The sequence below is a fragment of the Lagenorhynchus albirostris genome, chromosome 4, assembly GCF_949774975.1.
Source record: "Lagenorhynchus albirostris chromosome 4, mLagAlb1.1, whole genome shotgun sequence".
NCBI classification, from domain to species: Eukaryota; Metazoa; Chordata; class Mammalia; order Artiodactyla; family Delphinidae; genus Lagenorhynchus; species Lagenorhynchus albirostris.
The window spans coordinates 77,567,228-77,583,424 of record NC_083098.1 but is presented as its reverse complement, the minus strand read 5'-3'; the positions used below and the strand labels follow the sequence as shown (position 1 = coordinate 77,583,424).

Here is a 16,197-nt window from a genome sequence, read left to right as displayed (position 1 = left end):
AGTAAGTCAGAAAGAGAAAAACAGATACCATATGCTAACACATATATATGGAATCTAAAAAAAAAAAAGTCATGAAGAACCTAGGGGTAAGACGGGAATAAAGACACAGACCTACCAGAGAATGGACTTGAGGATATGGGGAGGGGGAAGGGTAAGCTGTGACAAAGTGAGAGAGTGGCATGGACATATATACACTACCAAACGTAGAACAGATAGCTGGTGGGAAGCAGCCGCATAGCACAGGGAGATCAGCTCGGTGCTTTGTGACCACCTAGAGGGGTGGGATAGGGAGGGTGTGAGGGAGGGAGACGCAAGAGGGAAGAGATATGGAACCCTCAGAATGGGAGAAAATATTTGCAAATGAAGCAACTGACCAAGGATTAATCTCCAAAATTTATAAGCAGCTCATGCAGCTCAATAACAAAAAAACAAACAACCCAATCCAAAAATGGGCAGAAGACCTAAATAGACATTTCTCCAAAGAAGATATACAGACTGCCAACAAACACATGAAAGAATGCTCAACACCACTAATCATTAGAGAAATGCAAATCAAAACTACAATGAGATATCATCTCACACCGGTCAGAATGGCCATCATCAAAAAATCTAGAAACAATGAATGCTGGAAAGCGTTTGTAGAAAAGGGAACACTCTTGCACTGCTGGTGGGAATGTGAATTGGTACAGCCACTATGGAGAACAGTATGGAGGTTCCTTAAAAAACTACAAATAGAACTACCATATGACCCAGCAATCCCACTACTGGGCATAGACCCTGTGAAAATCATAATTCAAAAAGAGTCATGTATCAAAATGTTCATTGCAGCTCTATTTACAATAGCCCGGAGATGGAAACAACCTAAGTGTCCATCATCAGACGAATGGATAAAGAAGACGTGGCACATATATACAATGGAATATTACTCAGCCATAAAAAGAAACGAGGTTGAGCTATTTGTAGTGAGGTCGATGGACCTAGAGTCTGTCATACAGAGTGAAGTAAGTCAGAAAGAGAAAGACAAATACCATATGCTGACACATATATATGGAATTTAAGAAAAAAAATGTCATGAAGAACCTAGGGGTAAGACAGGAATAAGGGGCTTCCCTGGTGGCGCAGTGGTTGAGAGTCCACCTGCCGATGCAGGGGACACGGGTTCGTGCCCCGGTCCGGGAAGATCCCACATACCGCGGAGCAGCTGGGCCCGTGAGCCATGGCCGCTGAGCCTGTGCGTCCGGAGCCTGTGCTCCGCAACGGGAGAGGCCACAACAGTGAGAGGCCCGCGTACCGCAAAGAAAAAAAAAAAAAAAAAAGAAAGGAATAAGGACGCAGACCTGCTGGAGAATGGACTCGAGGATGTGGGGAGGGGGAAGGGTAAGCTGTGACAAAGCGAGAGAGTGGCATGACATATATACACTACCAAATGTAAAATAGATAGCTAGTGGGAAGTAGCCGCATGGCACAGGGAGATCAGCTCGGTGCTTTGTGACCGCCTGGAGGGGTGGGCTGGGGAGGGTGGGAGGGTGGGAGACGCAAGAGGGAAGAGATATGGGAACATATGTATAACTGATTCACTTTGTTGTAAAGCGGAAACTAACACACCATTGTAAAGCAATTATACTCCAATAAAGACGTAAAAAAAAAAAGACTGGGAGCAATTACTAAATAGAATAAGTAGATCATAAATGCAGAGAACTGCAAAGGTCATCTTCTAATCCAACCTCTCTGTCTTACAGATGCAAAAAACACTAGGAAAGTCACAGCTAGACTCAGGTTGTCTCCTCATTAAGTCCACTTAGTTTCCTCTATAGTAGATTTCATCCTTCCACTTTATTTCTTTGTAAAGTGTAAGAATTTTAGCACATTTCTTAAGGCAACTATATATTGTATTAAAACTTAATTTATAAAAGATAGCACGTAACACTGATGTAAACTATTTTAAAACAAAGAACTTCAAGCAAAAAGGAAAAACACATGTCAAGTACTAATATCAAGGTAACAAATGATAAATCAGTAAGAAACAGTAAAGAAATGTTGCCCATGTATAGCTATTACCTATTGTTATCAGTTTAATTCTTTCCCCCTCAAAAAACATACTTTGGAGTTCTAGCCCCTGGTCCTTCAGAATGTGACCTTCTGCGGAGATTTACAGAGGGAATCAAGTGAAAATGAGGTCATGGGGTGGGGTGGGGGGCTCATCCTATATGACTGGAGTCCTTATAAAAGGGAAATTTGGACCCAGAGCCAGGCATGCATAGAGGGAAGAACCATGGGGAGAAAAGGAGAGGGGCCTGGGACAGATCCCTCCCTCACAGCCCCCAGAAGGAGCCACGCCCACTGACATCTGGACTGCAGGCTTCTAACCTCTAGGTCCATGAAACAACAAACTTGAGCTGTTTAAGCCACTCAGTCTGTGGTACCTTGTGACAGCAGCCCCAGGAAACTAATAGAGCAGTCTTCACTTTTAAATGATTTCAAAAAACCAAAACTTGTACTTACGCCATAGTATTTTTTGGGCTTTAGAAACAGAGGTTAGGTGGAATTACTCATCAGGGATTCGTTACAATTGATTTTGTGCTGAAACCAAACCCACAAGACAAGTACAAACACTTACTTCACTTCTAAGGAGTTGCTCTGCTTTGCTTCTATTCATATTTCTGCAATACCATCTGAAGAGAAAAAGGTATGTTTAGGGCCTCAGGTTTTTAAAAGTGTTCTTTTTTCTTTTTAGGATTAGCAAGGTATTGATAATATTACTCATCAATAACAAACAATAAATAAGAACAAGGCCTCATTCATAATCTCAATAATATAGACAACCACTAGTAACATCTGGATACACATACATGCAGACTTTTTCTACCCATATTTTTATGAAGACACATATGTATGCCAACATTCTTATTTGCTGTAGTAAAGTGAGGTCAGCTACACGTGCTATATCAGAACCTGAATCTTTCATATAACGGTACACGATACACACCTTTGCAAAGCGATGTAGTCCTGTGCATCACGGTCTGGATGCACCATCATTTATTTAAGCGACTCGTCATTATTTAACATAAAAATCATTTCCAATTTTTAACTATCATAATAATAGCAAGAATGAATTTTACCCCACTGACTCAAATACGCAGGAAATGTCACCACGTCATTGTCTTGGATTCCAATTAAATCTAATCCCAAGCCCCCAACAGGCAGGAGATTTCATCTCCAATCATCATGAGGCCTCCCCCGCAAATTTCACGAAGGTCCCAAGTATTGAAAGAAACAGAGCAAAACAGAAGAGCAGGCCTCCTGGGTCTTCCAGACTTACTGGTTCCAGCACAGCCCCGACCCCTGGCAGTCCTCCGAAGGTCTACTGTAGGAATCCCACCAGGGCCAAGCAGTGGCACCTGCCCTGCCACCACTCTGTGCCAAGCCCCTGCGTATCGGTGCCCCTGCTTAACCCTTGAGAAATCTTTCCTAAGGAAAGATGGATACTGCCATCTCCCACCTCATCCTCAGAGGTACTCCCCTCTCCCTGCTTCCCCTAGCCCATGCTCTCCAGGGGATTATGAGCAAGTTGGCCAAAGAAGATGAACTCAGACTGTCAGCTTTAAACTTGGATTTTTGTGTTGTGTTGTGTTGTTTGTTCTAGATGGACTTTAGTGGGCAGAGAATCCTCCATCCAGTCCTATTTCCCAAGGATTCCAATGTTATGAAATCAGCTTGGCCCCTCTAAACCCGTGAAGTTTCCACCACTGCCTCAGCCTTTTATAAAAGAAACAGCACCTGCTTTTGGCCCAGCAAACACCCCGAGACAAGCGAATACAAAGGCCTTCCCTGACTGAGGAAGGGAAAAATACAAAAAAAAAAAATACAAGATCATTTTTGGTCTGGATTCTTTCATGCAGTTGGAGGGGACAAACACAAATTATCATCTCAACACAAGCCAAAAACTGTTATTTTATTTGGAGCCTGAAGTGATTAACCAGGCCTCAGAATTGTGGGTATTAAGATCTCATTGTTGTGGACCCCACTTTACGAACTGAGACCCAGTTCAACAAAATTACAAATTTAAATTCTGATCAATTTCTGAATGCAACTGAGGGATAAAATAAATGAGGAGAACAGAATGGATTCTGTCCCTAAAGCTTTCCCACTGATAGGAGAAATATTTGTCAGCATACCAAAAACAACCATAAAAGTTAATTAGAAAAGGTAGCTGCAGCTCTCATTATGCATTATAAACCAGCAGGACCTGAAAGATTGAAAACAAAAAATTCTCTTTATTAATCACAGGAGATCCAAGCCCACATCTTCACAGTGAGAGTAAGTGATGGAGGCTCAGGCTCACGTTCAGATGCAAGAAATCAGTAAAGCTAGATTGTGGCTCTCAAGAGAAATTCGATATAAGATACTCAGAGAAAGAAAAAGGTCCTTTCCTCACTTGGTATATTCAAGCTCCTGGGAAGGGATAAAAGAAATAAGGAAAGAAAAAAAAAATCCACAGCACAAATCCTATTCTAAGTGGTCATTTGTATGGTATTTGCAGTTTCCCCAGAAAGGATGTTTTCCTCCCTAGGATATAAACTCAGAACCTGAAGGGTACGTTGAAGGAAGGAAAGGAGGAAGGAGCGATGAACAAATCAAAAGATGAGTCATCGGGCTTCCCTGGTGGCGCAGTGGTTGAGAGTCCACCTGCCGATGCAGGGGACGTGGGTTCATGCCCCGGTCCGGGAAGATCCCACATGTCGCGGAGCGGCTGCGCCCGTGAGCCATGGCCGCTGAGCCTGCGCGTCTGGAGCCTGTACTCCGCAACGGGAGAGGCCGCAACAGTGAGAGGCCCGCGTACCGCAAAAAAAAAAAAAGATGACTCATCTCGTGGTGAGTATTTCCTAACGGTTCTTTGTGGCTTCTCTTCCTCTTCCATGATACCTATCACCAGGCAAGGAGGGAAAGACAAGAGTGGCTCTGCTGAACGCATCCTGTCGGGAAGAACGATGCACACGTGGTGAGCCGGAGAGCTGCCGCCCAGACGCCAGCCCGCGTGCGTCGCCCACGAGCCCGGCCCAGAAATGCCTGTTGGAGGTTAGTTAGCGTCTCCTGACGAAGGAACTATATACTTCTAGAAAGAATACCCAGGATTTGTAAGTAACTTGTCATTCCATTCTTAGATATCAAAACCCTAATGGGAATGAGGGTTTCAGATTGGCTAGTCACTTCAAACACTCCAGAGGGAGGGGACTTCATAGTGCTGTCTGAATAGAGGAAATAGAGAATAGAGAAAGCAGCTTTGGGGACAACCTTCTGGAAACGATGGATCCTGGCCAAGCTTCTTGGAGAGGGTGGGTTGGGTAAATTAGAAAATGGAGGCAACAGGTATAAACTAACAAAAAATTGAAAACAACCAACCAACGAGCTATATAATCTTTGCGGGTTCTCACTTTGGCCCTTGCCTCCTGGATCACCCACGCAAAGCCTTGTCCTAGACTTTTCCTGTTCTAAGCGTCCTTGCATTCCTGTCACCTTCCTCCTTTAGCATGCTTCCATCAAGAACATCTTACTGACCACAACGAGCCCAGTTTCTTTCCTGCAGCACTTCCGATGGTCCTGTCTTTCCCCAGCCGGGACCTGGGTGTGGGGGTGGGAACTAGGGTACTGACGGCCCTGGGAGCTGCAGGCTGCCAGTCCTGAGCCCAGCCCAGTGGACAGTTATTGCCCGGACGCCTCCTGCCCACAAACAAACAGCAGAAGGGCTCTTGATTCAGCAGCTGGCAAAAGGCTTTTTAACCCTGGAGACATTTAAGACGTGTTACAGGATGGGCTTTAGCAAAATGTAACACAAACAGTGGAGTGGAAAGACAGCAGGAGTGACTGTCAGCACCGAGAACAGGTTTTTCCTTTCTCAGCCAGTCAGGGCTGGCACCTCGCCACATGGAATCCCCAGTCCCTGGGCAGCTGGCTGAGGGGACTCCCACGGCAAGTTCACTCGGTCATGCCGAGGTGGAGTCAGGCACCCAAAAATGGCATGGCAGTGAATCATAAACTTCCTAAAACACTTATTTGTAATCCCATGAGTCATAAGGGGAGTTCTCCCATTTAGATAAGGATTATCTGGTTTCCAAGCACATCCCTCCTGAAATCACCAGTTACTTCTCGGTCAGATCCCTTTAAAATCAGGTCCAAGTTTTTACCTTTTAGCATCTTCCCTAATTCTAAGGATTTACTCTATTTTCCTAAAATTTCTTCAAGAACAAAACCAGTATTTTAGGTACATGCTTTTTATACCCTTACCTACTTCTAAAACAACTTTTTTTTTTTTTTTTAGTTACATGCTTTTCATACCCTTACCTACTTCTAAAACAACTTTGAGGGGTCACACCACCGAGTGCTAGGACTTTTGAATCTGTTAATCCTTTTCTAGACTTTTAAGGTACACTCACATTACAGGAAGTAACATGGACAGAGGAAACAGCTTGGTGGTGGTGGTGGTGGTGGTGACAGTGTTGTTTTTTTTTTTTGACAGTGTTGTTTTTAAACAAGTGAATGAAGCATCAGTATACCACCTCAGAATGACCACAAAAGGCTCATATATATTTGGTATATATGAGCCTCTCACTAAAACCTGGCCATGCACTGCTAGTGAGCATATAAACAGCAGCCCATTGTTTCTCTGAAAAGTAATCTGACAGCATGATTAGGAGTCTTAAGACGTTCATAACTAGCTTTTAGCTCAGTATGTAGATTTTTAGAGATCTAGTTTAAGACAATAAGCAGGAAGAGGTATCCCAGTATTTTTACATAGTAAAGATGCCTAAACAACATAATGCCACACAAATAAGGAAATGATTATATAAATTATTGCACATCCATGTGCTGTATGTCTGGTTGTACTCCTTAAGGCCTCACACAGTGCCTGATACACACTAAGGTCTCAGTAAACATTTGAAGAATTCACGACTGAATGAAATATAATGCAATTATTAAAATGTTTTCGAAGTACATTTAATGGCATGAGGAAATACTCACACTCATACTATTAAGTGAATTAAACAGGATGTAAAACAGTATATACAGCATGATTCTAAAGATTGAAAGGAAATATATGAATGTTGACAGAGGTCAACTTTAGTTGATTTCTGAATAATTTCTCTTACTAACATTTTTCATATTTTCAAAGAATTTTAAAACAATAATCACATATTGTTATTATAATTAGAAAAAAGAAACAATCAAATGTTTTTTTAAAGGCCACTCGGGGAAACTGTATTTTGATTTCTTGAATGAATGAACAATGAGCTGTATTTCAAAGTCAGCTAAAGCTATGGTTCGTTTAAAATCAATTCAATTATATTCACTTCTGTAATTCTATTCACACATAGTACCTTCAGGTAAAGTGTATTATAGAAACTAATTCTCACAACGTCTATTTACCATCCTAGACAACTGAGTTAAGTTAGTGCATCCTTCTAAAGATAATGAAAGATAACCATTAATCTCCAAAATGTCTTACATAAGTAGGAAAATAAAAACATTTTCTAGTCCTCCACATTCACAAAATAATCTTTTACTTACTCATACTGATCTAAGTTGTTTGATTTCTTTCCTGTCACGTAATTACTTGGGATATATCCTTCGCTCCTAGAAATAAGAAAAATACTTTAGATAAACTGAAATTATTTTACTGAGAGAGTACTAAAAGAAAAATTACTGCCTTTCCGGAATAAAGTATAAAACTGCCTAAAGCTTATAAGAGAGACTAGCTGACCCCCAGTAAGTAAATATAGCTACAGTATTTGATGCTTTACAAAGGACTTCCTCATTTGATCCTTGCAAAAATTCTGAGGTAGGCAGGCATTATTGTTCCCACTTTTTGGTGGGGAAACTAAGGCTTAGAAAGGTTGAGAGACTTTCTCAAGGTCTCAAAGCTAGCCAGCAACAGGGCCATACGTTGAATTCTGAACTTGTGACTAGTTTCAGAGCCCTTCCTAATATTCCATGATGCTTCTTTTGAATTCACAATTTCTTGGGATGTTTTAACGAAACCACTACTTCAGAAAAGTTGAAGTGTTGGATAAAAACACCCATCAACAGTCTGTGTAGTGCATTGTTTCACAGAGGGTCATGCCTGACATCTACATCAGTATCATCAGGTCACTTGTTAAAAAGGCAAATTCTGGGACTTCCCTGGCGATCCAGTGGTTAAGGCTCTGTGCTTCCAATGCACTGGGTGCGGGTTCGATCCCTGGTCAGGGAACTGAGATCCTGCAAGCCACGTGGTGCACAACCAAAAACAACAAAAAAAAAGCAAATTCCTGGGTCATACCCCAAGAGATCTGAACTGAGAAGGCCTATGTGGGCCTACGGAATCTATGATTTTACCCCAGATGACTCCTATCTCCTATGCACATTACAGTTTAAGGAGCGATCATATCAGGTAAAATCTTGGTTAGAGCCAAGAATTTCAGCATAAAAGAGATACATGTATAAAATTTCTAAGTTGAGTAAAAACCTTGTAATCTTAAATTTGAATTTGAACTATTAGTAAGAACTCATAACACACACACACACACACACACACACACACACACACACGTACCAGTGCATACATGTAGCTCTGTTGCACTGAGAAAGACCTAGAAGCAACACCAGTCCAGGAGCCATTAGAATCCAAGCACCCCAACTGTTGTCTCTAAATATTGCTTCTTACTACAAGGAGCCAGAACTCCTTGGGGAAATGGCAAACTGCAGGTTTGGCCAGGAAAAATACAAGATGAACTTGAGCTATTTTATTTTATTCAGAAAGCAGGGTAGCTGAGAAAGACTAAAAGCGTCCCCAATCAAAAATAGCTACCACTGACCCACGATGGGACAATTCAAGTAAAAAGAATAATGACTGCAATAGACTGACACCAAATATATAAGCATCTATAATAACACAAAACATTATTGGTTACCATTGCTATCAACAGAGGAAGCTTGGTCATCAACTCATTATTTCTGAAAAGTTGGTAAAAGATAAGAATCCAAAATGTATCTTGCCTTTCCTGCATGAACTAAATGAACTGGTTCATGAGGCCGTTCTTCTTTAGAGATTTAATAAATGCAGATGGAATGACAGAATTAGAAAAATCACCATTTTGCTATCCCTAATGGATCTAAGCAATAATCATCAATGGATGCCAAAATCATTAGGTGAAACACTGATAAAGAACTTTGTGATAGAGGAATAATGTTGACACCTGAACCAATGAGTAATCCTGGCATCATCAGAAGCGGAACAACCAGATATACAGGACAGAGATGCATATTAAATGACACCATGTGGAAGCAAACAGCTTAATCTAGATTGTGGCTTATTTCATAGAGAAATAGCTGGTTTTATCAATAAATCAAAAATGAGAAAAAAAAAAGGCTAGGGATTGTTACAGAATAAAAGAAAGACGTGAGACCTATCAGCCAAAATGCAATGTGTGGACCTTGTTTTAACCTTGATTAAACTGTAAAATACAGATTAGAGCTAATCAAGGGAAACCAGAATTACAGAGTTGGTACTATCCTTAGACCTGGGCCAGAGGGCCCTTGCTCTGACCTCACACTTTCGAGAGGATGCTAAAGCCCATGATCCCTCAGCCCTCCTCTGGACCATCATCTGTGTAACTAGGGTCCCAGAATTCTCTGCCCACTACCAAGCCCTACATGGGCCTTCCCAATGGGTTTCATCCTTTGAAAAGCAAATGATGCTGATTGTGTGCACCCACTCCAGCCCAGGTCCAAGGAGTGACCAAGTTGGGGGGTGGCTTTTGCAAACCATGTGGACAGAGTTTGGATGTACGGCTGGGAGATTTACATGGTACACGTGAGATGGAGCCCAGGGCAGAAGGGAAGAGAGAAGGGAGACACCTCAGGGAGCTGGCTCTCTGTGCACTAACACATTCTGGCATGGAACTCCAATCCAAACCTTGCCTTCCTTGTCATTTTGAAGGTATGTTTGTCAAGCTGCAGGATAAGTTATATCTTATTTACCAGTTTGTTAACTTCTAAATATTTAAACATATGATATCTGGGCTTTTATTTGTACTCTTCTTCTAGTCCTGAAAATGTTGCAGGAAAGCCTACAGATGATGTTTTTTAACTTATTATTAAGTATGATAATGACACAGCAGTTGTTTAAAAAAATCTTTAGCAGTTAGACTTAGGGGTGAAATGACATGATGATTTGAATTTAGTTTTAAATACTTGAGAAAAAACAGTTGGGAAGATTTTAAAATCAAGACTGGCCAAATGTTGGTAATTTCTGAAGTCAAGTGACAAGAGCCTCCATTATACTATGATGTACTTTTTGGATATCTGAAAATGTCTATAATAAAAAATAAAACTCAATATTCTACAGTGTTTGGCAAAAAAAATCAGTGATGACCTTCTTGTAAACATAGATTAAAAGGTTTCCAAAAAGGTAATAATGCACAGCAAACCAGCACTCAGGAGATCTACCACTGCTGAGAAGTGAGCAGAAGACACGGACCCTGCCCAGCCCAGAGGCTTCCACTGCTTCTCCAGAAGTGACCTGAGGAACAGAGAACTAGAACTGGGGGTGGGACAGGAGGTGAGAAAGCAGACTTGGAGGGAGGACATGCTCTAACCAGGACAAAAAAGTCCTCCTCTTCCTATCCACAGGAACTCAGAATATAAACAGGATTATATTTCAGAGGTAAGCTCAGGATGCAGAGCTTTCTTAATGAAGCCAAAGACTCATCCCCTATGTTTATCCACATTTACCCATTATTTACCAATAATAAGATTGAAAGGACTATTCTCTTTAAATCCTAAATTATTTTGTATAAATAATGTTTGTTTTTAAATTTCTTGAATGTATGTATTTTAGACATAGACGCATATGCACATACATATAGACAGAAAGACACACACACACACACACACACACACACACACATTCTCTCTCTCTTAGACAAATCTAAGATTACTTTACCTTGGGGGTGGGGTGAGGGGGGAAGGGACCTAAAATGTAATTTCCCCCAAGAGCAAACAATCCAATTAGACATATAATGGATGAGAAAGAGACCGGTGTAATGGATTCTAATTTCTGGAAAGGAGTGGTTGATTCATTTATATTTATGGAGTCACTACTAAGAATACACTGTGTTACTGCAAAGTAATAACATATATTTTCATTTATGGCCGCTGAACTAGCCTCATTACATAACAGTTACAGGTTATCCTCTTCTCACTCAGTATTTCACTCCCAGCCACCCACTGTGTATCATCCACAGAGAGGGAATACCTACCCATATTTATCTCTTGCTTTCCACCAATGAACATCATTCTTTTCCAATATGATATACTCCTGGCCTCTCTCTAATCTGAGATCATGTGCTTCTGTCGCTTGGAAATCATACATGGCTACAACTATTTCTTCACTATTACCTTCTTCTTCAGGTGGAATTGGTGGGGGAGGCCTTCGCTAAGAAAAGGAGGTAACACATAAAAGTTTAGTCTTCTGTTTGAAACTGGGTGTGCAGTAAAACACCAAGCAACGCGCACGTCCCCACAGTATAAAGTCTGCTTTAGATAATCTGGTGAACCCGCACCATGAGTTCGATGATATTGATGCTACTGGACCTCTCATGGGCTTCAGAATTTAGGACAAGAGCAAAAGCTGTCTTTAAACATCAAACGGCTTCTGCTCAGTGTCAGGACTAGCTTTCCAGGGAGAGGCAAGGGTAACGTGAGTAGAAACCAGGAGGACTAAAGGCAGACCCACCATTTAATGGCCTGCAGTGGGGAAAAGCAGAACTACTTCTGTCAGGTCTCCTCCCACTCAAAGGAATCTGCACTGCTTTGTGCCTGTTGTGTGCAAGGCACACTCTTAGTACCTAGCTAGCACACCGTTTCTCATTTCTTTTCAATTGAAGTACAGTTGATTTACAGTGTGTTAGTTTCTCATGTACGGCCAAGTGATTCAGTATATATTCTTTTACATATTGTTTTTCATTACGGTGTATCACAGGATATTGAATATAGTTCCCTGTGCTATACCGTAGGACCTTGTTGTTTATCTGTTTTATATATAGTAGTTTGTAGCTGCTCATCCCAAACTCCTAATTTATCCCCCTCCCCCTCTGGTAACCATACGTTTGTTTTCTACATCTGTGAGTCTGTTTCTGTTTTGTAAGTAAGTTCACCTGCATTCTCATTTATTCTTAATACTAATCCCATGAAGTAGAGTATATAATTTCCATTTTACAGCTGAGGAAGCAATGGCTGAAGTATCCCACCCAAAGTCACTCATATCAGATTCATGCTGGATCGGGCTCCTCGGGAGTCCAAAGTACATGTGTTTTCTACCATACTCCACTATTCACAGTCGCTCCTTCGTCATAATACTGTGGTCTTAAGACTGAAATATTCCTTTAAAGTCCCACGCCTCTTGTATAATTCTCAAAGCCAAAATACAGGCAGAATGCCAGATGGGAATATCTGATACAATTAAATTGACATTATTTGACACCAAAAAAAAAAAAAAATCAAGTAAGCCATAGTCTATCCATTTCCGATGTGATCCTTGCAGGGAGCGGCATCACAGGAATGAACATAAACATACTTAATAAACTGCAAATGTTTCCAAACGTTAAAGACCAGCTTACCTTCTTTATTTCTGGTGCTGGTGCTCGAGGTAGTGCTTTTCTTATACCTGAAAATGACAACGACAAAAACAGGTCAAAATGCCATCTACCAATGATGGATAGTTTTAAGGAAAAGTAAAAATGAACCCCTAACAAGAAGTCCACTCAGACTGTCTCACTCTGGTGCATTTTGCTTGTAATACTATTTTAGAACAGATTGTTTTAAATGCTGTTAAAGCCAGTTTGTATTTCTGCCTTCTTGAACAGACTGTAAATGCCACAGGGATTGGGGCCATGCCTTGTTCACTGTAAACAAATGGGACTACATCAGAACCAAAAAGCTTCTGCTCAGCAAAGGAAACCATCAACAAAATGAAAAGGCAACCAACAGAAGGGGAGAAAATATTTTCATCCCACATATCTGAGAAGGGGTTAACATCCAAAATATACAAGGAATGCACACAACTCAATAGTTAAAACAAATAATAATAATAACTCAATTAAAAGTGGACAAAGGACCTAAACAGACACTTTAAAAATTTTTTTTATTATTATTATTTTTTTTTTGCGGTATGCGGGCCTCTCACCACTGTGGCCTCTCCCGTTGCGGAGCACAGGCTCCGGACGCGCAGGCTCAGCGGTCATGGCTCACGGGCACAGCCGCTTCACAGCATGTGGGATCTTCCCGGACTGGGGCACGAACCCGTGTCCCCTGCATTGGCAGGCAGACTCTCAACCACTGCGCCACCAGGGAAGCCCCAGACACTTTTTTTTAAAGAAGACATACAAATGGCCAACAGGTACCTTAAAAGGTGCTCGACATAACTAATCATTAGGGAAATGCAAGTCAAACCACAATAAGATACCACCTTCTACATATTAGGATAGCAATTATAAAAACCACACATGATAACAAATGCTGGTAAGGATGTAGAGAAAAGGGGATGCTTGTGCACTGCTGGTGGGAATGTAAATTGATGCAGCCACTATGGAAAATAATATAGAGGTCCCCCCCAAAATTAAAAATACAACTACCATATGATCCAGCAATCCCACTTCTGGGTATATACACAAAAGAAACAAAATCAATACCTTAAAGAGATATCTGCACTCCCATGTTCACGGTAGCATTATTCACGATAGCCAAGATATAGAAACAACCTAAGCACCCATCAACAGATGACTAGATAAAGAAAGTGTGGCATATATAGAGAGAGAATGGAATATTATTCAGCCTTGGAAAGAGAAGGAAATCTTATCATTTGTGACAACATGGATAAAGTTGGAGGGCATTATGGTAAGTGAAATAAGCCAGACCAAGAAGGACAAATGCCACATGGTATCACTTACATGGGGAAGCTTAAAAAAAAAAAAGTCAAACTCATAGAAATAGAGAGTAGAAAAATGGTTGCCAGGGGATGGGGGGTGGAGGAAATAGAGATGCTAGTAAAAGGGTACAAGCTTTCAGTTATAAGATGAATAAGGTATGTTAATTACAACTCAATTAAAATATACAGAGAGCAAGAAAAAAAGATAAATAAGGTCTGAGGATCTAACGTATAACATGATGACTATAGTTGACAGCACTGTAGTGTATAACTGAAGTTTACCAAGAGAGTAGAACTTAAATGTTTTCTCTCACACACACACACACACACACACACACACACACACACACACACACACACACACACACACAAAGGTAAACATGCAAGGTGATGGATGTGTTATTAACTCAATGGGAGGAACCCTTTCCAATGGATAGATAAGTATATCCAGTCACCTCATTGTAAAATTTAAGTATGTTACAATTTTGTTAATTATACCTCAGTAAAGCTTAAAAAAAAGAGAAGAGAAAAGCTGCTGATGGTGCTACATTAGGCTCACAGTTTTAACAGAGTCATTTTTAGTAGGCTTTTATATTGTGATAAGAACTCCCAAAACAGGGCTTCCCTGGTGGCGCAGTGGTTGAGAGTCCGCCTGCCGATGCAGGGGACGCGGGTTCGTGTCCCGGGCTGGGAGGATCCCACGTGCCGCGGAGCGGCTTGGCCTGTGAGCCATGGCCGCTGAGCCTGCGCATCCTGAGCCTGTGCTCTGCAACGGGAGAGGCCACAACAGTGAGAGGCCCGCATACCGCCAAAAAAAAAAAAAAAAAAAACTCCCCAAAACAGACCTTCTGATTCCATGAGATGGTCCTACTGCTCACTAAATAAAAGTATTCTTACAAAAATACACCTACACTATGTTTACACCGTGCTAGAAAGTGTGAAGGCCATATTTAACCAACATCAAAAATCAAAATCATGTCACTTTCTCCCAATAATACCAACAGTATGTACATCCTGAGCACAATATAACTACAGAATAAAATTAATACTTACTACTTTCAAACAGATTATATCTTTCACATCCAGGCGCTAGTTTTTCAGTTTGTCTGCAACACTGATAACTTCCGTCTGCCCAAAATTTAGGATGATATTTAATCATAATATTATTGTTGTTCTGTATTTCTGTAATTCATAGACACATTAAATGATGAGTGAAATGTACAGAGATAACAGAATGTTTCCGGTTGATCATTCTTTCTCAAATACTACATTTATTATGAGGAAACCTTCATAACATATAATCCAGCATTCAGAAAATCCATAGAGTTCTCTTTCACCACTTTTTCTGGTGAGGCACCCTTGCTAACAGAAGTGACCTCTGCTACACCGTGATGGATAAACACAAAAGTCAGCCCACCACCATTTTGTTCTGCAGAAAAAGCGATGAGGATTATGCAGGTCAAATCACTGATTAATATACTTTACATACAAGTCAATTCATCCACATCAAATGTTGACTACATAGGCAATTTCTTAGAAAATACCAAATCCTGTTACCATAAAAGCCCAGTGCTTAGTCACCTCCAAATGTATTACACATTAAACGAAAGCATGTTCTTCTTAAAAACTATGTATATGCCGCTAGAAGGAACCAGATTATAAAAAAGGAAGTTAACTTCAACATGTGTCACTTACAGTAACAGAGAACGTTCTTGGAGAAACACTCATTGTAGATTAAAAGATTATAAATGCAAGATACACTAGCCGTATCTCTGTCTTAGTGACAACAATGTTATATTCTGAAATTACGTACAGATTAATATTTCATTATATGAGTTTTACCTTCTTTTAACTTCTTCACCCACCGGTCCCTGCTTTGTGCACTGGGTGCAAAAATGTAAAGTGTGTTGGCATCATGCACAACCTGAAATAAGACAAAAGATGGAACAGGTGAGAAAAGCTTAGACACAGCATCTTGCCTAGCACAGAGCCCTTGGCACCACAGGCATCAATAAAGGATTCTGAAATGACTGACCAAAAGTCAATTACTTCCGATCCAAAGAACCTAGATTCCCTTCTTACAAAAACACATCTATTTCTTCATGTCTCCATCTAGTGGGATACACATTTTACAAAGGACTGTGCTTCTACTGAAAAAATATATATACAGAGGCCAGGATGTCTTGCCAATCTTGTTCTTTCTTGCGATCTAATAAACTAAAGTTCCTTAAGTAAAC

At 40.8% G+C, this 16,197-nt stretch overlaps 1 protein-coding gene across 10 annotated transcripts in view; it reads right to left on the bottom strand.

Annotated features, from left to right (window-relative positions):
* The window catches only part of TEC (tec protein tyrosine kinase), a 142,146-nt gene that overhangs the window by 22,567 nt on the left and 103,382 nt on the right, over positions 1–16,197 (bottom strand). For all 10 annotated transcript variants that reach the window (XM_060148223.1, XM_060148222.1, XM_060148224.1 and 7 more), the window contains 6 exons: positions 15,803–15,884; positions 15,014–15,142; positions 12,654–12,700; positions 11,295–11,470; positions 7,564–7,629; positions 2,618–2,672 (listed from right to left, as the gene is read on the bottom strand). In XM_060148223.1, the coding sequence (XP_060004206.1) occupies positions 2,618–2,672; positions 7,564–7,629; positions 11,295–11,470; positions 12,654–12,700; positions 15,014–15,142; positions 15,803–15,884 (555 nt within the window). The remainder of the gene's footprint in view (positions 1–2,617; positions 2,673–7,563; positions 7,630–11,294; positions 11,471–12,653; positions 12,701–15,013; positions 15,143–15,802; positions 15,885–16,197) is intronic.